The sequence below is a fragment of the Haliaeetus leucocephalus genome, unplaced genomic scaffold (assembly GCF_000737465.1).
Source record: "Haliaeetus leucocephalus isolate CR32 unplaced genomic scaffold, Haliaeetus_leucocephalus-4.0 Scaffold306, whole genome shotgun sequence".
In the NCBI taxonomy this organism is placed as follows: domain Eukaryota; kingdom Metazoa; phylum Chordata; class Aves; order Accipitriformes; family Accipitridae; genus Haliaeetus; species Haliaeetus leucocephalus.
Genome location: NW_010972742.1, coordinates 2,435,433 through 2,461,349, shown reverse-complemented (window position 1 = coordinate 2,461,349; position 25,917 = coordinate 2,435,433). Strand labels below are relative to the sequence as shown.

Genomic DNA, 25,917 nt, shown 5'->3' with positions numbered 1-25,917 from the left:
GGGGGGACGGTCTGCGAACCCAAGTCGGGGCTTGGGAGGGTCCCTGGCTGAGTGAGCTGCAAGCCTCCTGCACGGGTAAGGGTTTTACGGGGGGGTAGAGGCGGGGGGAATTAGTTGCAACCCCTGTGAACACAGTCCCAGAGCCGGTTCTGCACCCCAGTGCAAAGATAGCTCCCACCAGTTTGCATCCTCATCCTCCTTCCCTGCCCTCCCCAGGCAAAACCTGCCAGCAGGCCGACCCCTGCGCCTCCAACCCCTGCGCCAACGGGGGCCAGTGCGTCCCCTTCGAAGCCCACTACATCTGCCGGTGCACCGCCGGCTTCCATGGGGCCAACTGCAAGCAGGACGTGAACGAATGCAGCATCTTGCCGCCTGTCTGCAAGAACGGTGGGAGCTGCACCAACGAGGTGGGCACCTACCAGTGCTCCTGCAAGCCGGCGTACACCGGGCAGAACTGCGAGCATCTCTACGTGCCCTGCAACCCCTCGCCCTGCCAGAACGGAGGGACGTGCCGCCAGATCGGAGATACCACCTATGACTGCACGTGCCTGCCAGGTAGGGGCTACCTCTGAGGCAGGGGACGGGGATAGAGGACCCTCTTGCAGCCCCTTGGGGCCCCCTCCCCTAAACAAGTAGTGCCCGATCTTCCCCCGAGTTATGGCTCTGGGAGGGACAAAAACGAGCGGCTGTGGGCTCGCTGTGCTGCATGCGTTTGGGAAGACGTTGGGCCACGATGTCCGAAGAGGAGAGGTCATCTGGGGGCTTTTTATACTTGGTGATTCACCAGAATAGCTCTTCCAGAGAAGTGTTTCAGCAGAGGCCCCTGTGCGGATGCTCATATTCCAGAATAAGAGTGCCTTTTTCCGCTTTAGCTTAATCCACTTCCAGAATGGAATAATTAGCCCGGAATAGCTATTTTGGAAAGTTTCCGAGTGCGAACAGAGTTGGGAAAGGGAGACCCTCTCCGTGCTCACTGCTGCTCCCTCCGGCAAGTGCCGGAGCAGCCCAGCTGAATTAGAGCTTCTGAAATGAGGGGCTCTTGCAGGAGGGGGCCTGGCAGGGGCTGTCCCAGGACCTCAGCACCTTATACAGGAGATCAGCACCCTATACAGGAGCTCAGCACCCTGCAAGGGAGCTTGGCACCCTACGTGCCAGAGGAAAGAAAAGCGGCTGTGAAAGGGCCCCCCCTGACCCCAGCAAGCCCTTTCGCTTCTGCCATCGAGCAGTGGTCTGCAGCGCGGTCGGGGCAGGGAGCAGAAGGGGACGAGTGCGGCCCCACGCTTCCCCCCATCCCCACGCCGGCTGGAGAAATGAAATAATGGGGTTTCCTGCCGGCGGGTGGCCGGTACAGCCCAGAACCACACTGCACCCAGTGCAGACCAGGCTGTGTTTGCCGGAGGGCAAGTGCTGTTTCTGACCTGAGCCAGCCACGCTGGCCAGCTGTGGCAGACGCGGAGGGGAAGCATCCAGCCTCTTCCTTGGGAGGAAGCTGTGGGCAGTGCGAAGCTGCCTGAGAAGTCTCTCGTTGGGATTGCTTTCATCTCCTCCGGTCGCCCATAGCCCCGCAGGGACTGGGGCAGGACGAGGGGTAGGCGGCTTCTCTGCTCTGCACCCTGGGCGGTGTTTGGCATTACCGCAGGGAGCTCCAGCCTCCCTCTGCCGTAGCTCCTGCCCCACCGCCGCTGGGGACGTGGCATCGGGGCGGGGATGGGATCTCCCAGCCAGCACAGACGTACCCGCATCCTGCTGCCAGCCCGGTGCCGGGGGACGATGCACGATCCCTGTGGGGCAGCATGGGGGAATCTCGCCTTGATCTCTGACACAGGCTCGGAGGTTCAATCCCCTTCCCAAAGCTTTTGGCTGCAATAACTCGGGAGACTCGTTAACCATCCAAAATACGCAGGGCCCTGCCGGATCCCCTGCATCCCCTCCATGCCTGCTCCTCCAGGCTGGAGCAAGGCTCCTGTCCTTAGGGGCAGCGAGGTGTTGGGGCTGACCGGGCGAGCAGCGCCGGGGAAGGAAGCCTTTCCTTCTGGGATGAGCCGGTGCGGCTGGGAGCTCCCAGGGACGATGCTCCGCGGGAGCAGCTCTGAGCCCTGGCAGGGCAGAGCAGCGCAGCATTGCCACAGGGACGGGCAGGTGGAGGGGGCAGGAGGAGCAGCGCTGTCCCTGCCCTGCCGTTCTGCTGACGAGGCACTTTTCCCCAGAGCAGCCCAAGCGTCGGGCACGTCGGGGTGAAGTATGGCCTTGGGGGAGCATCCCTGCTGCGGTGGGGGGGGGATCGGTGCTTTCACACCCAGCTGCGGCTTCGTGGGCTTCTTCCAGAAGATTTGCATGCTGCACGAGCTGGTTCACCTCCCGCGGGGTGGCACGGCACGGCCCCTGCGCCAGGCGGGGTGGCAGGGGGGTCCCTCGGCAGCTCCGCCATCCCGCATGGCTCGCTGCAGGAGCTGCATCGGCTTCGGGCGGAGGCAGGAGGGACCGGGGGCTGTTTCTCATGATAAGAGGGTGATTGATACGCTGGTATGCAGCGCAGCAGACCTGAAACAATGTCCGCTTTTCATTCCTGGAGAGGCCTGGCCGTACCGGGTTTCTTCAAGTTAAACTAATCTCGGCTGTTTTATCATGCCATCGCTGTAGAATGTAACCCTGAGTTTAAAGTAATTGCAGTACTAATTACTCATTCGGATGGTTCAAAATGAGTTAATCCTGGTATCTAGGACATTGCCAGTTATTGCTGTTCAGTCTCAGCCCAGCTGCTTAAAAATGAGGCACAAATCAAAGTTATCTGCTTTGGACTCCTACCAGCAATCATAAATAGCTGTTGCTGCTCCTCTTGTGATGGGGCTGAGGCTACGGGGGAGAGGAAAACGTGGCCCTTTGGAGAGGGAGAGAGTGGAAAACCCCCAGTTGGGCCAGGGTCTGGGGTCCCACAGATGATGAACCTGGGCACCCGGTCCCTTCCCATGGAGGCAGAGGTGATGTAGTGAGCTGCCTGGGCCGGGGAGCAGCCCGGTCTGGACCTGCAGAATGCCTTGGGGAGTTTGGGGGAGCTGCAGGTGCACGCCGGCACCGCGGGGAGCTGCCGCGGGCTGGCATTGCCATCCCGACCCCAAGCGCCTGGGTGGGCTGGGAAGGCTGATGCCCGACGGCGGCTGGGTCGGGGGCTTTGGGGTCTTAGAGTAAATGCAGCTCTTAACCCAAGGGGCTGTTAGAGGAGGATGGGGTGGCTTGGCAGATGCCCGTAGAAGGGCTGGGCCGTTTGATTTCTGCTGCAGATGCCAGAGGGAGAGGCCAGGGGCGGCGCGGTTTCCATGCGTGCCGCACTATTAGGTGGAGGCGATAAGATAAACCCGAGCAGCCGGGCTCACGGCGCGAGAGGTGGGCTGGGATTAGCGCAGCGCGGCGTGGGGCGGTGGTTCCCCCTGCCAGGGACTTGGATCCCCCTCCGGGGAAAGCGCTGCTGCTGAGGCTCTTTACATGTGAAATTAAAAGCCGGTGAGTCAGCACCGGGTGCCGCAAGCCTTTGTGGGAGCAGCCCCGGTTCATCCTGGCTTGCCGTGGAGCCGGATCCTCCAACGCTCGGGGCGAGCGTCTCCAGAGCTGGGGGCTTTAGCAGGTGAGCCCCACGCCGGGGACGTCCCGTCTGCCCTGCATGGAGGAAGCCACCACCAGGCTCCAGCGATGGTGCCCTGGCAGGGAAACCTGCACGGCAGAACCAAACCCCGGCAGAGGCGGGACGGGGCTGGGGATGAAACCGGGCGGCTGGGCTGGGAGTAGCTGGTGCACGCTCGGCACCCGATAACAAGCAACCTGCCATCGGTGGGGGGCTGGCGGGGGGCTGAGGCAGTGGCATGGCCGGTTGGTCAGTTGGCGTCATGGCAGATGTCACCTCTGCACAGGGTTTACGGGCCAGAACTGCGAGGAGAACATCAATGACTGTCCAGGCAACAACTGCAAGAATGGTGGCACCTGCGTGGACGGCGTCAACACCTACAACTGCCAGTGCCCACCCGAGTGGACAGGTAATGCCACTGCCGACAGCAGGGATGGCACGGGGCTGGGCTGGGAGGATGGATCCTTCCTCAGGACGTGCTGGGGACCGGGTGGGGAGAGCCATCCTGCTTTGCAGCGATGCTCGTGGAGCCTGCGGGAACTGGGCAGCGCCAGCCTCATGCAGGTGCCCTGTCCCCTGGCAGGTCAGTACTGCACCGAGGATGTGGACGAGTGCCAGCTGATGCCCAACGCTTGCCAGAACGGGGGCACCTGTCACAACAACCACGGCGGCTACAACTGCGTCTGCGTCAACGGCTGGACGGGTGAGGACTGCAGCGAGAACATTGATGACTGTGCCATGGCCGCCTGCTTCCACGGGGCCACCTGCCACGATCGGGTAGCCTCCTTCTACTGCGAGTGCCCCCACGGCCGCACAGGTGAGGTCCTTGTCCCATCTTGCCCCCTGCTCGCGGTGCAGGGTGGCAGCTCCCTGCATGTCCCCTGGCTCCTAGCTGAGGTCTTGGTGCGTGATGACTTACGTGCCCATCGCCCTTGATGTGCACCTGCCTTTTGCCGCCCAGGTTTGCTGTGCCACCTCGATGACGCCTGCATCAGCAACCCCTGCAACGAGGGCTCCAACTGCGACACCAACCCTGTCAACGGCAAAGCCATCTGCACGTGTCCTTCGGGGTACATGGGGCCAGCCTGCAACCAGGACGTGGACGAATGCTCACTGGGTGAGCGCTGGGGCTGAGCTCATGCGGGTGGCAGAGGAGCAGCTGGGCAAAGCGCCGGTGCAGCCAGGAGCTCACGTGCAGCCGGGATCGTGTCCTGTGAGCCGCGCTTGTGTGTTGCAGGAGCCAACCCTTGTGAGCACGCGGGGAAATGCATCAACACCCAGGGGTCCTTCCAGTGCCAGTGTCTGCAGGGCTACTCGGGCCCTCGCTGCGAGATCGACGTCAACGAGTGCCTCTCCAACCCCTGCCAGAACGATGCCACCTGCCTGGACCAGATTGGGGAGTTCCAGTGCATCTGCATGCCGGGTGGGTGGGCAGCCCTGCGGACCCCTGCCCCGGTGCTGGGTGTGGGTGACGGGAGGGCTCCGGGTGCCCCTGAGCTTCAGCTTGGTGTCAGTTTGGGTGAGGAGCCATGGGAGGCTTGTGTGCCTGGGGACAGCACTGAAAAGAAAGAGCTTGGTAAAGATTGCACGGTCTCCTGCAGCAGTGGGGGGCACCATTAGCCCTGCTCTGGACTCGTCCTCTTGCTGACCTTGCTGGCTTGGATCAAGCCAAGGGCAGGGAGATCCGGGGTAGACAACCACGGAGCAGCCTGTGTATCAGGTCCTACTACCTGTAGCACAGCTCCTGAGCTGCATTCATAAAGACGGGGGGGGACACCAAACATGCCCTGGCATAATCTGCCCATCCTGCTCGTTGTGCCAGCTCCGTGCTGTGGCGCTGACAGTGTGCCGGGTCTCTCCGCAGGTTACGAGGGGGTTTACTGCGAGATCAACACGGACGAGTGTGCCAGCAGCCCCTGCCTGCACAACGGCGACTGCCTCGACAAGATCAACGAATTCCACTGCGAGTGCCCCACTGGTACGTGGCATCCGTCCCACTGCCATCGCGGTGGAAACAAAGCCACGATGCATCCCAGCTTGAGCCGGGAAGGAGCCGAAAATGGGCTCCTTAAATTTTGGAGCCCCCTGAAATGGGGAGAGTGGGCTGAGCACCTCTCGGTGCTTTTGGTGGGGGGTTCCCCCATTGCGGTGAGGGGCTGAGCTCCGCGCCGGGTCCGGCCCATGGGAGAGGGGAAGGAGGATTAAACCCCACGGCTTTGCACTTGAAAAGGCCCCTCTTTGGGAAGGAGAGCCGGGGGCCGGGGGGGGGCCGCACCAGCAGCTTTGAATGCGGTGTCAAAGTCACGGGGTGGAGCGGAGAATGGGGAGACGGTTAATCTGTGAAAGGAGGTTTTGAAGTTCAGAGACTTTGCTCCTCTAGAGATGTAAATAAGATGCTCTCAATGGCGGGTCGCAGCCCCGCATTCAGGGCCCCCAGCAGCCATCCCCATGGAAACCTGGCGCCCCGGCCGGGACGCGGGGGGCCCGGTGGGATCTGCCCGGCGGCGGGGGGAGGCTGGTGGGTCCAGTCGCTGCGCGGGGACGTGACTTCTCCCTCCGTTCCAGGCTTCAACGGGCACCTGTGCCAGTTTGACATCGACGAATGCGCCAGCACCCCCTGCAAGAACGGTGCCAAATGCGTGGACGGTCCCAACACCTACAGCTGCGAGTGCACTGAAGGTGAGGGGTCCCCATGTACCGGGGGGCTCCGGGGTCCCACCCCACCGGCCACAAACAACCCACCTTCTTCCCTGTGATGCGCCATAAAACCACGTTGTCGAATTATGAACAATACCCACCTCCCCAAGCACCTGCCTCGGGGGGGGGTCTCCGAACCCCCCCCGGCAGCGGGGTCGGTCCCTGCCGATGTGACTCCCATGGGGCAGGACTGTCCCTTTCCCAGGCATCGGCGGAGTGAGTCGAGCCCTGCTGCCCGTCGGGCCCGGAGCCGGGCATAACGAGCCCAGCGCTCATTAGGTGTGGCCCCGCAGCAGCCGTCCCACCGTGCTCCCTGCCTCGGCGGCGGGCGGCAGCGAGGGGGAAGGCAGGAAGGAAGGAATAAAGCTGCCTCTATGGGGACGCAAGGTGCAGGGCTGCGGGGGCTCGCCGACCGAAACCCAAGGAGCGGTTGCACAAAATGATGACTTGAGCCCTGGTGGCAAACAGTGGCTCTTTTGTGGAGCAGCTCCCGCCAGAAATCTTCCAGCTGAATGGCCTCTAATTAGTGTCTTGCTAATGCCAAGCCCCGATGAAAAGCTGCTATGTGGGCTTGGCGGGGTCTAGTCAAAGCTGTACTTTGTCCTCAGCTCTCCACCCCCAAACCCGGCGGGGAGGGAGCTGGCCAGGAGAATAGGATCTGCTGGGGGGGTTATTATTCAGGGGTGCCTGTGGCCGGCCCCCCCGCACGCTCCGGGACGAGCCGCGGGCGAGCGCGGGGCCCCGCTCCTGAGCCGAGGCGGCTTAATGCAGGTCATTGTGCGCCCCGGGACAAAGCCCGCAAGCCGGGGTCTGACCAGCCCTGCCGCCGGCGTGCCAGGGTGCTTCCTTGCCTGCACCCCGTTCCCGGGGGTCCCAGGGCTCGTGGTGGGGTAGGTGGGCAGGTCAAGCCACCCCGGTGTACTGCCTCACACCTGGCCGGGGTGGGAAGGAGCATCCCTTGTCCTGACCCCGCATCCTCCATCCTCACCCCATGTCCCCCATCCTGACCCTGTGTGTCCCCCGCCACTGGTGGCAGGTTTCTCGGGTGCTCACTGTGAGATCGACATCGATGAGTGCGACCCCGACCCGTGCCACTACGGGACCTGCAAGGACAGCATCGCCGCCTTCACCTGCCTCTGCCAGCCCGGCTACACGGGCCACCGCTGCGACATCAACATCAATGAGTGCCAGAGCCAGCCCTGCAAAAATGGAGGGACCTGCCAGGACAGGAACAACGCCTACAACTGCCTCTGCCTCAAAGGGACCACGGGTGAGCGGGAGGAACCCCCCGGGGGCTCCACGCAGGTCGGCCGTGCCGGTGCAGCACCCCATCCCCAGGCGGGTTGGCCCTGGGCCACTGCCGTCAGCCAGCCCGGTGCCGGGGCCGGCCCGGGGTGTCTTTGGTGAGGGCGAGTTCTCCCGGTTTGGTGCCCGGCTTTCGGCAGGAACCGCACCCCAGCTGGGAGCCGGGGAGCCGCTGGTGGTGGAGGCACTTTATTGTGGAGCGGAGGCAGCAGTCGGTGCCGGCGGGCTTCGTTTTGCCTTGTCAGCGGGGCTGGGGACCCCCTTAACGGCACCACTCTCCTCCCCAGGTCCCAACTGCGAGATCAACCTGGACGACTGTGCCAGCAACCCCTGCGACTACGGCAAGTGCATCGACAAGATCAACGGCTACGAGTGCACCTGCGAGACGGGGTACACAGGTGAGAGCAGGGCATGGTGGCCACCCTGGCACCCTGGGGACCTGGTCTGGATCCAGCCTGGCGCTGGGGAGCCCTGGGATGCCCCCTGTGCCCGCGGCAGTGCGGGGATGCCTGCAGCTGGTGGTGCCCCGCGCAGCCCCGGGCGAGGGTGCGGCGAGGAGGGGAGATGCTGCCATCCCGCTCGCCGGAGGTTTTGCACCCTCCAGTGCTCCTGCTTGTTCAGGAGGGTGACCCTGGCTCAGGCCGAAATCAAAGGGGTGTCTGGTGCCGCGAATTCGACTCCTGCTGCGCCCACTCCCATGGGTATCGGGTTGCCGCCTTGTCCGACTGGTTTGTTTGATCGCTGCTGGAAATGGCGGAGGGCTTTGATGGGAGCAGCCCCCACCTCTCCCCGCTCGCGCGGCCCCTTGTCCTCCCGCTCGCAGGGAGCCACAATAAAGCCTGGCTTTGTCAGCCGCGGCAGGTAGGGTTACAGGCTGAAACCGGCTCCCTTCGTTATTCCCTCCTGGACCAAACGAGCCCAGGGCACAGCCTCTTCCCAGTCATGTTTAATTAAGCCAGGTGGGCGATGCAGGGTGTGAAGTCACCCTACCCGGAGAGCAGCCCGCTCCTACGCAGGCGGCACACGTGTGGCTGGAGATTTGAGCCTCCGGCAGCCGTTCCCCAGGTGGCTGGAGGGGGACCTGCCCGGTGGGTGCTCCCCGGGAGGTGGCATGCACCCACCATGCCGTGCCGTGCATCCCGTGGGGGTCACAGTTCCTCACCTCCCGCTTTCCCAGGGCACATGTGCAACATCAACATCGACGAGTGCTCCAGCAACCCTTGCCACAACGGGGGCACGTGCAAGGATGGCATCAACGGCTTCACCTGCCTCTGCCCCGAGGGCTTCCACGACCCCAAGTGCCTGTCCGAAGTGAACGAGTGCAACAGCAACCCCTGCATCCATGGGAAATGCCACGATGGGTTGAACGGGTAGGCTGAGGGTGTGGGGGCTGCTGGGGGGCTGCTGGGACCAAAGGGCCACCCAGCAAAGTCGGGGTTAGAGGCAGGGCAAACAGCCATCCCCTGTGCCGGTGCTCATCCATGCTCTGTGCTAGTGCCAGGGGATGTTTCCCTGCAGGGGCACAATTAAGAGCCGGGGTTCGCTGGGTAAATGATGGCTGGTGTAGCCAGCAGGCTAGGTCGGACCAGGTCCTGTGCTTTATGCCCCAATTTTTCCCCAAAGCTACAGGTGTGACTGCGACCCAGGCTGGAGTGGGACGAACTGCGACATTAACAATAACGAGTGTGAATCCAATCCCTGCATGAACGGTGGCACCTGCAAGGACATGACCAGTGGCTACATCTGCACCTGCAGGGAGGGCTTCAGCGGTAAGGGCGCAGCCAGGGACACTGCCCTGTCCCCCCCATGCTTGGTGGGGCCTGGGTGGGAGCTGTGGTGGGCTTCCCCGTGATGCTAGATGGGCTGGAGGCTTTGCTGTGGGGATGGCGGAGACCCCAGGTCTGGTTGGGAGATAGAATCATAGAATTGTTTAGGTTGGAAAAGACCTTTAAGATCATCAAGTCCAACCGTCATGTGGCAGTACAACCAGATGTGGCAGTGCAGCCAGCCTGGGGACCTTCAGCAGAGTTTGGGCACCCATGGCTGGAGCTGAGAGCAGGAGGCTCTGCCAGGGTGATGGGTGGGCCATTGTCACCACATCCCCACTCTTCCCTCAGCCCGCTCCCACCAGCACGCCTCCATCACAGCCGCTTTTATCTATTTTTCTTAACGCAGGACCCAACTGCCAGACCAATATCAACGAATGTGCTTCCAACCCCTGCCTGAACCAGGGCACGTGCATCGACGATGTCGCCGGCTACACCTGCAACTGCCTCCTGCCCTACACAGGTGAGGGGGAGCACCCCGTGCCCCCCAGGCCCTCACCGGGGCTCTGCGCGGCTGCTGCTTCGGGTGTGACAGCAAATCGTTCCCTCTGCGTGTACAACGAGCCGGCACCAAGTGTAGAGGCTTCCCTCGCGCTGCTCTGCCGTGGGGCTGCCCATGGCCGTGGCTCCACCTCCCCGTGCCACGGCACAGCTGGAGGAAATTTGGAGGAGCTTTGGGAACCAGCCAGCCAGAGCTTCCTCCCTCCTCCTCCTCCTCTTCCTCCTCCCGGAGGGCACCGAGGCGGTGGCTTGGCCGCAACCAGCACCCAAAGCAGCAGCACCAGGCGGCCGCCCCGCTCGCAGCCCACCACCCTGGGGGGGTCGGCCGCTGCCGGTGGCCCCGTTCTTCTGCCCTGATGCTCGTGCTGGAAAAAGAGGGCCGAGGGGCTGGGGGATTCTGCTGAGCCAATTCCTGTTTGCCGGCCTCCCGCTTCCGCTCGCGCAGAGCCGCAGCCGGTGCACAATTGCAGGAAGCCGTGAGCTGTTTCCTGCCCTCGGCAGTGGCCATAGAAACCCCTGGGGGGGACGGGGACGGGGCAGGTGGGGAGGGGAAGGCTCTGGAAAATAGCAAAGGCCAGTTCAGGAGATACTGGCTGACAGGGAAGATAAGGGTTCGGAGGGAACGTGTCCCTTGGCTGGACGTAAACAGGAAAAGCGGCTGAGAGGGACCGGGGCGGGGAGTGCGAGGGAGGAAAGACACCCCGAGCGGCGCTTCCCTGCCAAAGGAAGTGTCCGGTGCTTTAACGCAACCCAGATTGCCAGGGCTTAAAGGATTCGTGGGGGGGCCCCAGGGTCACGGGGGACCAGGAATGGAGGAGACGGCCCCAGCTGGGCTGCCCGGGGGCGGTGGGGAAGCCCAGGGCCTGTGCCAGGGCTGGCAGCAGCCCCAGGGCAGGGGACAGGGGTAGCAGGGTCTTGGGCCAGCCGTCGTTTCAGACCGGGTGTCAGCGGGTGCTTGTGCCTGTGCAGGAGCCACCTGCGAGGACGTGCTGGCCCCCTGCGCTGGTGGCCCCTGCAAGAACGGTGGCGAGTGCCGGGAGTCGGAAGACTACGAGAGCTTCTCCTGCAGTTGCCCATCCGGCTGGCAAGGTAGGGGCATGGCCCGTCTGGGGGTTCAGCACACCCCGCACTTCTCAGCTGCTCAGGGAGCGAAAGACAGAGAGGAGGGAGGGTGGTCAGGGACCAGCAGCGGGCAGGTGGCTGCCTGCGTGCCCTGCACAGTGCCCGGCCTTGGGGAGGGTCCTGACCTGCCCCACGGCTCGGGAGGGTGGATGGGATGCGGCCATCACCCGCAACCCTCGGTGAGGGCAGTTTGCTGCGAGGGCTCCCACCCTGGTGCGAGCGGTGCCCAAGACATCATCGTCGTCCCCGGGGGCTTTCGTCAGCACCTCCAGCCCATGTGGTCCCCGTCCCACTCTGTCCCGCAGGTCAGACCTGCGAGATTGACATCAACGAATGCGTGAAGAGCCCCTGCCGCAATGGGGCCACGTGCCAGAACACCAACGGGAGCTACCGCTGCGCCTGCAGAACCGGCTTCACCGGCCGCAACTGTGACACCGACATCGACGACTGCAAGCCCAGTAAGAGCAGGGGTTGCTCCGTGGACCACGCTCAGCCTGGCCCCGAGCCGTCAGCTTTGTTGCCCTTCCTGGGGCTGGGATTTTCCTTCCCGTGCATGGGCGAGCCTCGGCCGCTGCTTTGGCTTGGGCCGTGCTGCGAGCTCTGCCCAGACTTTTGGGCCACCTCAAGCACGTCCCAGTTGAGTTGCGTCAGTCCAAGGCCAGATGAGAGCTGGCAGGAAGGAGTCTGAGGGGAGAGAGGGATGGGTGGGCAGTAAGCAAGCGTGTCCCATGTGCCCTCCTTGTGCCCAGTCCCCCGGCAGGGCTGGCCCAGCCTCTGCCTGGTCCACGGGCTCTGTCCCATCCCTCCACGCGGCCAGGGGACATGTGTCAGGACAGTGCTGTGGGGCAGCTCCCGGGCAGGGCTGCTGCACCAGGGCTGGACCCATTGCATCTTCACATGTACGTCCCTCCTCTCCAGATCCGTGCCATAATGGTGGCTCCTGCTCCGACGGCGTCGGCACGTTCTTCTGCGAGTGCCTGGCTGGTTTCCGTGGGCCCAAGTGCGAGGAAGACATCAATGAGTGTGCCAGCAACCCCTGCAAAAATGGTGCCAACTGCACCGACTGCGTCAACAGCTACACTTGCACCTGCCCCTCCGGCTTCAGCGGCATCCACTGCGAGAACAACACGCCTGACTGCACGGAGAGGTACAGCCCTGCGCGGCTCCTGCCGCGGGCGCAGACTTTGTCAGGGCTGGAGCAAGGGCCTGAGGTCCTTGCACTGCCCCGGAGCCCTGGGCCAGTTTGTGGGGGCTTTGGCATGGAGCACGACCAGCGGTGACTCACTGGGATGTGATGTCTGTGTTCCCAGCTCCTGCTTCAATGGTGGGACCTGCGTGGATGGCATCAACACCTTCACCTGCGTCTGTCCGCCTGGCTTCACGGGCAGCTACTGCGAGCATGACATTAACGAGTGCGACTCCAAGCCCTGCCTGAACGGGGGCACGTGTCAGGACAGCTACGGGATGTACAAGTGCACTTGTCCGCAGGGATACACCGGGCTCAACTGCCAGGTAGAGGAGCCTTGGGCCGTCAGCCGCTGACCCCAGCGCCTCTCCGTGCATGCTGGCTGTGGGGATTTGGGGGATCACCGCAGCCTCCATTCCTGCAGAAGCCCTACTGGGTCCTGACCCCTGTCCCTTGCTCTGCTCCCCCCCAGAACCTGGTGCGTTGGTGCGATTCCTCTCCCTGCAAAAACGGAGGCAAGTGCTGGCAGACCAACAACCTGTACCGCTGCGAGTGCAACAGCGGATGGACAGGGCTCTACTGCGATGTCCCCAGTGTCTCCTGCGAGGTGGCCGCTAAGCAGCAAGGTCAGTCCCTGCCATGTGTACGGCCTCACAGGGCTGGGGAGGGGTCTCCAGTTGCCCCCGTGTTGGGCTCTGAGCAGAGACATGCTCACTTCTCTTGGTGAGGATCTTTGGCACAACCAGAGCGATCTCAAGGATTGCACCCCCCGAGGCCGCGGTCCTGGCTGTGATCCCCGGGACGTGTCCCTGCAGTGCGTGGGTGTCACCGAGGTCCCCGCGTCTCACTCTACTCTCCCCGGCAGGTATCGACGTAGCACATCTCTGCAGGAATTCGGGGCTCTGTGTGGACACCGGCAACACTCATTTCTGCCGCTGCCAGGCCGGCTACACCGGCAGCTACTGCGAGGAGCAGGTGGACGAGTGCTCCCCCAACCCCTGCCAGAACGGAGCCACATGCACAGACTACCTGGGAGGCTACTCCTGCGAGGTGAGTGCCGCGGGGGACGGAGATGTACAGGGAGAAAAGCACCAGTTACTGCCTTTCTGCTGCCCAAGGAGCTGCCCCAGCTTCAGGCTGGCTCAGTGCCCCTTTAGAGGGTTGAAGGCTGGGGTGCTGGCTGTGCTCCTGCAGCCATGTGGGAATTGAGTGAACCTCTCTGATAGTTCCCCACTCCCTCCTTGCAGTGTGTGGCTGGTTATCATGGAGTTAACTGCTCAGAGGAGATCAATGAGTGTTTGTCCCACCCATGCCAGAATGGAGGAACCTGCATCGATCTCATCAATACCTACAAATGCTCCTGCCCCAGAGGAACTCAAGGTAAATTAATTCCCCAGGCTGGGGCATTAGTGGGCTGAGTGCAGATATCCTCGGTATCTGCTCATTAGCTGCTTGGGCTAGTGGAAGCAAATGCAACGGTAGAGGTTTGTGTTTGCCTGCGAGCTTAGCCATCAAGGCCATGCAACCTTGGACGTGAGCTGCGTGGTGCTGCGTGCCTCCTGCCAGCGCGGCGGCTCAGACTGCCATTGAATTGGTCAGGCTCAGCCCCTTCGCAGGGAAGGTTCACACAAGCGACCACCAGGCACCCCGATACTGTTTGATGAGCTGTGTGGGTTGTTCCCCCATTTCTCTAGGGGTGCACTGTGAGATCAATGTGGATGACTGCAGCCCTTTCTTTGATCCTGTCACCCTGGGGCCCAAGTGCTTTAACAATGGCAAGTGCACGGATCGGGTAGGTGGCTACAGCTGCATCTGCCCCCCTGGCTTTGTAGGGGAGCGCTGCGAGGGAGACGTCAACGAGTGCCTGTCCAACCCCTGCGATGCCCGCGGCACCCAGAACTGCGTGCAGCGGGTCAATGACTACAAATGCGAGTGTCGACCTGGCTATGCAGGTGAGCGCTGCGTCCCTCCCGCTCCCAGCACCCCGTCCTGCAGCCCCCCCCAGCCACCCCAAGCCCCTCGCACCCCTTCCTCTGCTTCTCACATGCTCCTCTCCCTCGGCAGGCCGTCGCTGCGACACCGTGGTGGATGGCTGTAAAGGCAAACCCTGCAGGAACGGTGGAACGTGCGCGGTTGCCAGCAACACCGGCCGTGGCTTCATCTGCAAATGCCCCCCGGTACGTACCTGCTCCTCTCCAGCTCTGAGCATGGGATGTTGCACGGGCCCTGCAAGTCAGCCCCTTGCACAGAGGGGCAGTCAGGGGGCCAGTTGAGCCCCTGAGGCTTCCCTGGCTGGGATAGCCAGGGGTAAGCATGGAGGGGAAGATGCTTTACTGTGGCTGCTCGCTGGAGCGAGGTGTATCCGTATATACATACCCTGCTCACTTGCAAGGAGACTGGCTTAGGGTCAGGGAGGAAGAGGTGGCTGAGCCCTCCAGCTATGACGCACAGCTCTGTAGGACAGGCTCTTCCCTGGCTGACCATTATTTGCACTACGTAAAGGTGGAGCAGGCAGCTATGGAGAAGAGCTCCCTTCATTTTGAGGGGGATGCTCTAACGGGGATTACGTTCTAGATTATTCTTACCCATCACTAGTTTCAGGGGACAAACCAGAGCCATGTCCTGATTCACTGGGTTTGTGCCGAGTTTCCCAGAACACACACGTGTGTCAGGCTGCTCGTAGGACAGCGTCAGTGATTCTGATTCCCTCCTTGCTGTCACCTCCCCAGGGCTTCGTGGGTGCCACCTGCGAGAACGACTCCCGCACCTGTGGGAACCTGCACTGCCTGAACGGTGGCACCTGCATTTCCATCCACAAGAGCTCCAAGTGCATGTGCGCGCCGGCCTTCACGGGTCCTGAGTGCCAGTACCCGGCCAGCAGCCCCTGCACATCCAACCCCTGCTACAATGGGGGCACCTGCGAGTTCTTCAGCGATGCCTCCCCCTACTACCGCTGCAACTGCCCTGCCAACTTCAACGGCCTCAACTGCCACATCCTTGACTTTGATTTCCAAGGTGGGATCGGGCAGGATATCATCCCACCTAAAATTGAGGAGAAGTGTGAGATCGCAGTTTGCGCGGGGTATGCCGGCAACAAGATCTGCGATGGGAAATGCAATAACCATGCCTGTGGCTGGGATGGGGGCGACTGCTCCCTCAATTTCAACGACCCGTGGAAGAACTGCTCCCAGTCTCTGCAGTGCTGGAAGTACTTCAACGATGGCAAGTGTGACTCTCAGTGCAATAATGCTGGCTGCCTGTATGATGGATTTGACTGCCAGAAATATGAAGGGCAGTGCAAGTAAGTGACTTGCTCATTGACCCTCTTGTTTTAAAGCCATGACCTCTGTGCTGATCGTCTTGGGGTATTTTCTGGTTGCATCTGCTGAAGCTCCAAGTGTAGACCTGTTGTTGTTCACTCTCTACATTCTGTTCTGCTGCCTATGGGGCTGCAACTCAAGCAACTGCATTTCCCTGTCATCTTACTGAGTTTATATACACTTGGAAGCTCTCTGGGTTTGGCTCATTCCAGATGGTTTCCCCGTCCTTGCCTGTATCACACCATAGAAGTGAATTCTCCAACTCACAGTAGTAACAGTGAGTTTCAGTGTAGGGACACCCCAGATAGAAGAGCAGCCAGAAAACATGATGATGTTAACATCCAGGCATTTACCAAACATTGTCTTTGGCAACAGCAGGAACTTAATCCCAGATTCCTCGACAAACTCTGGTCTGAGTAACTTATTCTGTGTTCCCATGTCTTCTCTAAGTCACAGTAATTTGTCCCTTTTTGTGACATCTAAATTGCAACTTACAATTTAATAGCTGCTATCTTTCACCTGCAGAGGTGAATGCTTCACAGCGCTGCATGAAACAGTTGCCTTCTATGTAAACTGGCTTAGTGTCTATCAGGATGAAGAATATTTATACAAAAGAGAGGTCCTTGTGGACCACTGCTTCTTTTCTCAGCAGATAGGCAATATGCACAGTACTTGGTCTAATTCATTCTTCTGCCTCTCTTTTTCTTCTGCCCAGCCCTCTGTATGATCAGTACTGCAAAGATCACTTCTCAGATGGTCACTGTGACCAGGGCTGCAATAATTTTGAGTGCGAATGGGATGGTCTGGACTGTGCAAACAACATGCCAGAGAAGCTTGCAGATGGCACGCTGGTGGTGGTGGTCCTGATCACTCCCGAGAACCTGAAGAACAACTCTTTCAACTTCCTACGGGAGCTGAGCCGCGTACTGCACACCAACGTGGTCTTCAAGAAGAACCCCAAGGGAGAGTATATGATCTTTCCATATTATGGCAATGAGGAGGAGCTGAAAAAGCATTACATCAAGAGGTCAACGGAGGACTGGTCAGATATGTCTAGTGCTGTCATCAACAAAGTAAAGAGCAGCCTCTACTCCAGGGCTGGCAGAAGGCAGAAGAGGGAGCTCGATCAGATGGACATCAGAGGGTAAGGGGGACCAATGGGTTCCTTTTTCACAGAGCAGCATTTGTTTTCTGTGTCGATAATAGTAACACGCTATAAAGGGAAGGATGTAGGCCAGATAATTGTATTTAGACGTTGCTTTCTATGTGAATAGAAACCGGATTTTGCTCTCATGTGGGAAAAGCAAGTGATCGCTCAGCAATCCCTGATACAATGCTGCAGCGACTCTCACGATTGAAGGAGTCCTGTGTATTGTTGGGAGCCGGGGCTGGGCTGGGTGGGACCTGGAAGCAGAGGTTGGCCTGACCGACTGTCTGACTTCAGGAAGTCATTAAGTTAAGCCACAGTTTCTCCCTGGGAAATGCTTTCTAGAGCTTTGTTGTAAAACTCAATTACTGCAAACTGTGTTTGGAGATCTTTGGTGTAAACATATAGATCTAACCTTCTCCCTCTCTGTGGGCTCAATCAAAAGCCACTGAAAGCAAAGGAGTTAGAGCACCGAAACAGATCTGAAAAGATCTGAAGGCTCCCAAACAGCATTATTTAAGATACTGTAGTATCTGGGTAATTCTAAAACATTGTGAAGCAGAGACTCCCTTCCATTCCTGTAGATAAGGAGTTAGATTTCACAGTATTCATTGAGGCAAATCCAATAGACCATGAGTGCGAGCTGCAGGGCTTGGGCTGCAGGGAAGCAAGGAGATGGGTTCCCACCTTCCAGTTCCCACTGATGGGGGGTTAAGGAGGGAAGGGAGACAGGGCTCATCTGTCTTCTCAGTGTGGTCATTGCTCCGTGTTTCTCATTGACTCTTCTCTCGCACAGATCCATCGTCTACTTGGAAATTGATAACCGCCAGTGCATCCAGTCATCTTCCCAGTGCTTCCAGAGTGCAACCGATGTGGCGGCGTTCCTGGGTGCCTTGGCCTCCCTTGGCAACCTGAACATACCCTATAAAATAGAAGCCGTTAAAAGTAAGTATGGCTGGTTGGCTGGGGAGGAGAGACAGCCAAAACTTTCCAGCCTTATCCATGTTTAGTTGTCTGTCAGCTGGCTGCATTTGAACACAGTCTGGTTTTAATAACCTTGCATCGTTTTGGGTTTTGGTTTTTTTTTTGCTTTAAGTCTGTTCTTAAAAAAATTGCAAAAACAGTTTATTATTTTTGCTTATTCCAGACTTATTTCAAAATCATTATCACTATAAAAGTTATTAAAAAAAAAAAAAAAAAGAAAAGAAAAGAAAACCCAACCAGCTCCAATCAATGAGTGACATGCAAGGAGTTGAAGTTTGTATCTTGAAAATCCCCCCTAAATCCTTTTGTCTTAACAGCTCAATGCAAGCGCAATGATTTGAAGTTTGCTAATCCTTTTCCTTAAAGGAGAAAAAAGTGAAGCTGTCTCCTGATGCAGGCTGGCTTGTGCAGCCGAGAATTTGCCGATAGTTTGCAATTCTGATTAATAGCGTATAAAATGACCTTATTTTGGGGGGGCTGATTGAGATCAGACTTAGGTACCTCTATTAACTAATTTTCCTTCATTTCCACTCTGTCACTGGTTTGCTATGCAGCTTAATGTCTCAGCATCTCTTTGTGCCCCACTGTTTTGTAGGTGAAACAGCTGAGCCCACGAAGAACTCCCAGCTGTATCCTATGTACGTGGTGGTGGCTGTGCTGGTCTTGCTTGCTTGCTTTGGAGTGGGAGTACTGGTGTCTCGTAAGCGGCGCAGGGAGCATGGGCAGCTTTGGTTCCCAGAGGGCTTCAAAGTGACAGAGTCGAGCAAGAAGAAGCGACGAGAACCACTTGGGGAGGATTCTGTTGGACTGAAGTGAGTAATTTGCTTACTAACCCATTAAACACAGTGCAGTGGGGCTGCTTGGGGTTCTTCTGAAAGAAACCATCAGAGTTTTGTTCTCTAGTGCATCACATTGGCATAACGGGGAGGAGAAAAATCAGGTTTCTTAAAGTTCTGCACGGGGAAAGCAGTGTTCCCATCTGGAGGAGGTTTTTGAACGCTTCGTGGTCTGTTTGCACTTGGCAAAAAATGAAGGGCAACCTGAGGGGAACCTCCTGGAAATTGCCTTCTTGATTCTTCTTTCAGTTTGTGCATGTAGATAAGCAGAGTCCACCACAGACTAGTTCCTGCGGAGGAGCTAATTTTTTGTACGGTTTTATTTTTAAAGACCCCTCAAAAATGCTTCAGATGGCACGCTGATGGATGACAACCAAAATGAGTGGGGTGATGAGGAGACTTTGGACACCAAGAAGTTCAGGGTAAGCTCACTGCCACATTCCCTTTCTGTGCTGCAAGTAATCACTCGTTGGGTTTTGTCACGGAAGGAGCAGAGCGCTGCGGAAAGCAGCAGAGCAGAGGGACCCTGGGGGGCCCAGCCTGCCCTACGCATCGCTGCTGCAGGCTCCTTTGCAAACCCGCGTGTGACAAACTCACCTTTGAGACTTGCAGAGCTTCCCACGTTAGAGCTCAGCCCCCTCCTCCCGCCCGGACTCGTGCGCTTTGCTCGGGGCTCATTTCTCGCTGTCGTTCCTCAGTTCGAGGAGCAGGCGATGCTGCCCGACACGGACGATCAGACGGATCACAGGCAGTGGACCCAGCAGCACCTGGATGCCGCTGACCTGCGCATATCCTCCATGGCACCTACCCCACCGCAGGGAGAAATCGATGCAGACTGTATGGATGTCAACGTCAGAGGTCCCGGTAAGGTGGACTCCTTTCACTTCTGTGCTGCTTGTCAGCTAATCTAAAATCCTCCCTTACCCCTTGCAGATGAGCAGTCCCAGACAGCCCTACCTGTCTCCATTTCTAGAACGGACTCGCATTCTGCATCGCGTGGTTGTTGTTGTGCGTGATTTAGAGATAGACCCTGTCACGTTTTGCTTTCCATGAGATCTCTTTTGTTTAATCACTGAGACAGAAGTTAGAGAATACAGAAGTACCTATTAAATCATCCAGTTTATCTCTCTGCCACTCCTAGATTCCTCTCCTCCCACCGAACTGCACATTTCACAATCTTATTTTCAGGTCTTTAACTATATTAGTAGTTAATAGGCTTTTAAGTTATTACAAACATTTGGTCTTCCCCACATCTGTGAAATTGTCCTCCGAAATAATAAATATACTTAAGGCTGTGCTGTACCGTACTCAAGTTTGCTTTGAGCAACCTTCCTTATAAATTGCGCCTTACATGTTAGGGTGCAAGGTAGCAGATGAAATAGGAAAATCAGTGAGCGGTGAGATACCACTAAGGAATTTCAGATCCATATCAGAGGAAGGATATTCGTGTTTGATGTTTAGAACCAGTCAGGAACTTGGTCTTGATGCACCCATGAGAATAAGCATCTATCGCAGACAGAGCATCTTGCTGAGCCGCCTGCATTACAGAAGGGTAAAAAGCCTTTTTTCACCAAGTTCCCCTGTGCTTTTCAGATGGCTTCACCCCTCTCATGATCGCCTCGTGCAGTGGAGGAGGGCTGGAGACTGGCAATAGCGAAGAGGAAGATGATGCTCCCGCCGTCATCTCAGATTTCATTTACCAAGGCGCCAGCTTACACAACCAGACTGACCGCACTGGCGAGACGGCGCTTCACCTGGCTGCCAGGTACTCCCGCTCGGATGCTGCCAAGCGCCTGCTGGAAGCTAGTGCCGATGCAAACATCCAAGATAACATGGGCAGGACGCCCCTCCACGCCGCCGTCTCTGCTGATGCCCAAGGAGTCTTCCAGGTAATTGATCCTTTTGCCACCAGTCTTGGGGTTTTCTGGGGAAAGTCCTGGTGCTACATGTTGAGTCAGTCACACAAGTGAGGTTATTGCAGGGTCTCCAGCTTGCCCTGAGAAAGTGTGGGGTGAAAGTCTTGAAAACTGAAGCCCCTATTATCTTAGGGCAGGGCACAGCAAAACCGCAACCCCGTAGCTGCCCTTGGATGTGCAGCCCCAGACTGGGAGTGGGGACTGGAGGGACCAGCCTCTGGAAAGGGGCTTGCAGATCCTGAGACCTGGGTACCCGGAGTGTCTGCTGTCTGTCCCTCCTAACGTTTGTGTTTCCTGCTTTTTGGCCTGTGCTGTGGCAGATCCTGATTAGGAACAGGGCAACCGATCTCGACGCCCGAATGCATGACGGGACCACTCCTCTGATCTTGGCTGCTCGCTTGGCTGTGGAGGGCATGCTGGACGATCTCATCAACTGCCATGCAGACGTCAATGCCGTGGATGATCTAGGTACTGCAGGCAACTAAAACACAGGCTCCCTCAGACGTGGAAGGAAAGGGCTGCTTGCTGTTACTCTTACCACTCACTAATGCATGTTGTATTTCGTGGTCTTCCTCCGTAGGCAAGTCGGCACTGCACTGGGCGGCTGCCGTGAATAATGTTGAAGCTGCCGTAGTCCTCCTGAAGAATGGTGCCAATAAGGATATGCAGAACAATAAGGTAGGGGTCTCCCGGACTTACGTAGACAAGGAAAGAACCGTTTGGGGAGTCTGTTAAAGGGTAATTTTTGCCTAAAATACAACACTGTCTGGTACTGAGACTCTGATTTGACTGTTCTGCTCTGAATGAAGCTGTTGGATTTAGCTCAAAGAAGCATTGTGGGATTTGATCCTATGGGTGATGTTGAGGGGCTGTGCTGTGCTTGGTGAGAAGTATGATACAGTGTTCGTGTGGCCATCTCCTCACATGTTCTGGGTCACTCACAGGGTTCCTGGTTTGGTATCAGTATAAGGATATGGCTTAGCAGGGTGGGAAGAAGCAGCAGGAAAACCACACCAGAGGAGAGATGATTACCGTCTCTGCCACCCATCTGCATGGTGTTGGGCATGGAGCTCAGGATAGCGTTAGCCAGGAGAATCTGTGAACTTAAACCTAACCATCTTTGCTGGGTTTCCAGGAGGAGACCCCACTGTTCCTCGCAGCCAGAGAAGGGAGCTACGAAACCGCCAAGGTCCTGCTGGACCATTTTGCCAACCGCGACATCACGGACCACATGGACCGGCTGCCACGGGACATTGCCCAGGAGCGCATGCACCACGACATCGTGAGGCTGCTGGACGAGTACAACCTGGTGCGGAGCCCACCGCTGCACAACGGCCCGCTGGGAGCACCCACGCTGTCCCCACCACTCTGCTCTCCCAACAGCTACATCGGCAACCTGAAACCTGCCGTCCAGGGCAAGAAGGCCAGAAAGCCGAGTACCAAGGGCCTGAGCTGCAACGGCAAGGATGCCAAAGACCTCAAAGCCCGGAGGAAAAAATCACAAGATGGAAAAGGATGTCTGCTTGACAACTCCAGCGTGTTGTCTCCAGTGGACTCCCTGGAGTCGCCCCATGGGTACCTGTCAGATGTCGCCTCTCCTCCACTGATGACCTCTCCATTTCAGCAGTCCCCTTCCATGCCTCTGAATCATCTGCCAGGCATGCCTGATGCCCACATGAGCATCAATCACCTCAACATGGCGGGGAAGCAGGATATGGCCATGGGAAACTCCAGCAGGATGGCCTTTGATTCGGTGCCGCCGCGTCTCTCTCATCTCCCCGTCTCCAGCCCCAGCACAGTGATGAGCAACGCCCCGATGAATTTCTCTGTCGGCGGAGCGGCTGGTCTGAACGGGCAGTGTGACTGGCTCACCAGGCTGCAGAACGGCATGGTCCAGAATCAGTACAACCCGATGAGAGGCAACATGCAACCAGGGGCACATCAGCAGACGCAGAACCTTCAACACGGCATGATGACCTCCCTGCACAACGGCTTGCCCACCACAAGCTTGTCGCAGATGATGAGCTACCAGGCCATGCCCAACACCCGGCTGGCTTCCCAGCCTCACCTGATGCAGAGCCAGCAGCTACAGCAGATGCAGCAGCAACAGCTCCAGCAGCAAAACATGCCGCCGCAGCAGCAGCCGCAGCAACCTCAGCAGCAGCCGCAGCAGCAGCAGCCGCAACAGCATCACAACCCCAGCTCCAACACGAGTGGCCACATGGGCCAAAATTTCCTTGGTACCGAGCTGAGCCAGCCCGACATGCAGCCGGTGAGCAGCAGTACCATGGCAGTCCACACAATCCTGCCTCAAGATTCCCAGATGCTGCCCACGTCTCTGCCATCCTCCCTCGCCCAGCCCATGACCACCACGCAGTTTCTAACTCCACCTTCCCAGCACAGTTATTCCTCCCCCTTGGACAACACCCCCAGCCACCAGCTCCAGGTGCCCGACCACCCTTTCCTAACACCATCTCCGGAGTCGCCGGACCAGTGGTCCAGCTCATCTCCTCACTCCAACGTGTCCGACTGGTCCGAGGGCATCTCCAGCCCTCCCACGAGTATGCAGTCACAGATGGGACACATCCCTGAAGCCTTCAAGTAAAAGACAGTGTTTCAGAGACGCTGGCGCTCAGTGGGAGTTAGAAGCTTGAGGGAGATCTTTTTTAAAAGGACATTGGATGCTTTTATTAAAGGATCCTTTTTAAATACGTTTTTATAAAAAAAGAAAAAGACAAATTAATTCCTTTTTTTTTTTTAGTATTTATTTATGTACTTTTTATTTTACATGAAAACACTGCCTTTTTATTTATATGTTCTATTGTTAAGAACTCAATGTGGGACACCAGTTGTGTTTCAAGAAATCAAAAAATTAGGTTTTTATAGGACATTCTCTTTTGTTTGGGGGGGGTTCATTGTGTTTGATTTGAGAGGAAATGTTTATGTAAAGCTATAGGCAGCGATTTGTGATTCTGAAATGCCATTAATTTATTTTTTTCTCTTTCAACTCAGAAAGAGAGGTGAGAAAGAAAAGGGGAAGGAAAAATTGACTAAAAATACCACTCCTTAGGGGGAAAAAAAATTAAGCATGGACGGATTTTCGAAATGTACTTTAAAATGTTTCCTTTGCTATTATATCTGAGAAGACATTTTATGGTACCAGTCATGAATCTTTGTTTAAATTTCAGTATTATATAGTTGTACATTTGCCTTGATAATAGAAATTTTTGTTCTCTCTTGTTTTTATATATATAAAAAATATATATTTAAATGATTTTTATGATCTAAAAAAAAATAATCAGGATTATAGACCTGTAAGAACAGGTTCTAAGATAAAAAAAAACCCTACAAAACATGAATACTGTCCCCCACCAAAAAGAAGTGCATTTGCCAAACTTTTAAGAGAGCAAGCCCATAACTTCGGAGTATATGCCAAACCCATAACTGTGGAGTGTATACACAAAGGAGACTTAATTTTACTTTGAATATCTTTACTGTTTTTTGTTTTCGTGTTTGCATTTGAGTAACTGTTTAAGAAATAAATGCCAATATAAACTTGTAAACCACATCCTTATTTTAAGGATGGCCTGCCTATTTTAAAGAGGGCGTGTCTATTAATGCAGACAACCTTGAGTGAGATTACAAAGCATTATAACACTGCCACCACTAAGTGCTCGCCCGTATCCAGCTCCTCTGGCAGCGCGATTGCTGGGTGCTCAGTGGAAAGCGCTGCCGGTTTTGGTGGGATGCTGGACTGGCTAAACAGGAGGGCGAAGGACAGCACAGCCGAGTCTGTGCTGTGAAACGTTAACATTTTGTTCTTGTTAGTCTGGAGTGATGCATCTTTTTTTATATTGATGTGCACTCTTTCTGTGTATCATGTAAAATATAGTATAAGCCTGTGGCAGATTTAATGTTTGTAAATATGTTTTTTTTAAGAAAAGGTGGATTTTGTTTCAAAAATCTAAATGAGCAAGTCTTAAATATATCATAAATATATCACCTTATAGAGGTGTTGGAATATCACTCACTCGGGTGCAAAGGCAAGCAGACACCCTAAGACTAGATATGCGTATGGGACAGGCAAATAGAGAGCAGTTAATCAAGAAAACCTAAGAAAAGGGTTCCTTTTCCTCGTTCCTTTTTATTAGAACACCAAATAAACCAGATATTTCTCAAGGCAGAGCGCCTTGCTGAGCACTCATCTTAGTTAACATTTCAGACCATTGTTATTGTGACATGCCTAATATGAGTGATAAAAACATCACGTGGTGTTGAATCTTCCTATGTTTTATAAACTAGAGTGTAGTTTAAGAAAAGATATCTTCTGTAATAAAGTTATCTACATGCAAAGTTGTAGTTTGCAAAAATGATGTATTTTTTTTGGTTAACTGATTTGCAATAAATGATGCTTCTGGGCATCTAGATTTTACTAAAACTGCAACTTAGTGTTTTTGTTACGGATTGGTTGAAATCTGGGCTTGATACCAGCTGTCTTTCAATACTGCAGGGCTGCCTCTCCACACAAAGTACCGGCACTTTCCTAACATCTTGTTCTCCAAGTTAAAGATCAGAGCAGGGCTTTGGACAATGAAACTTTCTCCTTAACTTGTGCAAAACTCTCACCGGCTTGACACATCTGGTTTGAGCAAGGCAAGAGGAGCTCTGCAAGGCTCTCAGCCAGGATGGGCTCTGCCCAGGTAGCCCTTTACCTGTGCTGTGGATGTTCTGATGTCCTCTCAGGCCTCTGCCATTAGGTCAGGATCTAAAAGGGGAAACATTGAAAAGTTGTTTTAAAGAATGTCACTCATGCATGTTCAGAGTACTATATTCTGTCACTTTAAAACTTTTGCTTTCTGATCAGTTTTTTAGGAGCATTCTCTGGCTGATGAGATGGCCAAGGGTAAAAAATGGCCAAGTGCTTTTAATTACATAGTGCCTATGGAAACAGAGCCCCCTAGGAGTGGTGTTAAAAGTTACGTATAAGGCTTCCTACTTCACACAGAGCACTGAGCATATGGCTGGGCTCTCAGATGTGGTGGCTTGCACAGATAGGAACTGGGAAGCCATCCAGCGACAACGCTGACAGGCAGCAGCACCCAAGCAAAAGTTTCACTAATGCCACTCCAGGCACAAACACCCCGCAGAAATGTTTGCTGTCCTTGCTGCACTCAAGATTTTTGCAGTAATTTAATTTAATTCTTTCTCTTTCCCACAGGGACTCTGTAGTCCAAATGCAGCTGTAAAGTCCCCAAATAACTGGATATAAATAGCCAAGCTGTGGACCTCCTCCCAAATCAGATAAGCCTGGTAACTCCTGGAATGCTGGTATTTTCCACTCCATGGCCAGGGAGGGAGCGGGCATGTGTGTACATGCACCCAGTATCCAGCCCCAGACGGGTTCGAGGCCGCCAGACATTTGCTGTACAACCAGTCAGAAGCTGGTGCTGCAGCTGTGGCA

At 56.3% G+C, this 25,917-nt stretch overlaps 1 protein-coding gene across 1 annotated transcript in view; it reads left to right on the top strand.

Moving 5' to 3' along the window:
* NOTCH1 (notch 1) overlaps nucleotides 1-23,134 on the top strand; it is a 43,053-nt gene extending 19,919 nt beyond the window's left edge. The window contains exons 4-34 of the mRNA XM_010570800.1: nucleotides 217-555; nucleotides 3,903-4,025; nucleotides 4,200-4,433; nucleotides 4,578-4,733; nucleotides 4,854-5,039; nucleotides 5,481-5,594; nucleotides 6,182-6,295; nucleotides 7,350-7,583; nucleotides 7,906-8,016; nucleotides 8,796-8,988; nucleotides 9,242-9,387; nucleotides 9,794-9,907; nucleotides 10,915-11,034; nucleotides 11,373-11,525; nucleotides 11,986-12,214; nucleotides 12,378-12,579; nucleotides 12,726-12,879; nucleotides 13,119-13,303; nucleotides 13,501-13,633; nucleotides 13,948-14,205; nucleotides 14,318-14,430; nucleotides 14,983-15,554; nucleotides 16,289-16,717; nucleotides 17,517-17,665; nucleotides 18,300-18,516; nucleotides 18,872-18,962; nucleotides 19,239-19,404; nucleotides 20,134-20,429; nucleotides 20,777-20,924; nucleotides 21,037-21,134; nucleotides 21,592-23,134. Of these exons, the coding sequence (XP_010569102.1) occupies nucleotides 217-555; nucleotides 3,903-4,025; nucleotides 4,200-4,433; nucleotides 4,578-4,733; nucleotides 4,854-5,039; nucleotides 5,481-5,594; nucleotides 6,182-6,295; nucleotides 7,350-7,583; nucleotides 7,906-8,016; nucleotides 8,796-8,988; nucleotides 9,242-9,387; nucleotides 9,794-9,907; nucleotides 10,915-11,034; nucleotides 11,373-11,525; nucleotides 11,986-12,214; nucleotides 12,378-12,579; nucleotides 12,726-12,879; nucleotides 13,119-13,303; nucleotides 13,501-13,633; nucleotides 13,948-14,205; nucleotides 14,318-14,430; nucleotides 14,983-15,554; nucleotides 16,289-16,717; nucleotides 17,517-17,665; nucleotides 18,300-18,516; nucleotides 18,872-18,962; nucleotides 19,239-19,404; nucleotides 20,134-20,429; nucleotides 20,777-20,924; nucleotides 21,037-21,134; nucleotides 21,592-23,061 (7,247 nt within the window). The 3' untranslated portion in view covers nucleotides 23,062-23,134. The remainder of the gene's footprint in view (nucleotides 1-216; nucleotides 556-3,902; nucleotides 4,026-4,199; nucleotides 4,434-4,577; nucleotides 4,734-4,853; nucleotides 5,040-5,480; nucleotides 5,595-6,181; nucleotides 6,296-7,349; nucleotides 7,584-7,905; nucleotides 8,017-8,795; nucleotides 8,989-9,241; nucleotides 9,388-9,793; nucleotides 9,908-10,914; nucleotides 11,035-11,372; nucleotides 11,526-11,985; nucleotides 12,215-12,377; nucleotides 12,580-12,725; nucleotides 12,880-13,118; nucleotides 13,304-13,500; nucleotides 13,634-13,947; nucleotides 14,206-14,317; nucleotides 14,431-14,982; nucleotides 15,555-16,288; nucleotides 16,718-17,516; nucleotides 17,666-18,299; nucleotides 18,517-18,871; nucleotides 18,963-19,238; nucleotides 19,405-20,133; nucleotides 20,430-20,776; nucleotides 20,925-21,036; nucleotides 21,135-21,591) is intronic.
* Nucleotides 23,135-25,917: the final 2,783 nt, after the last annotated feature.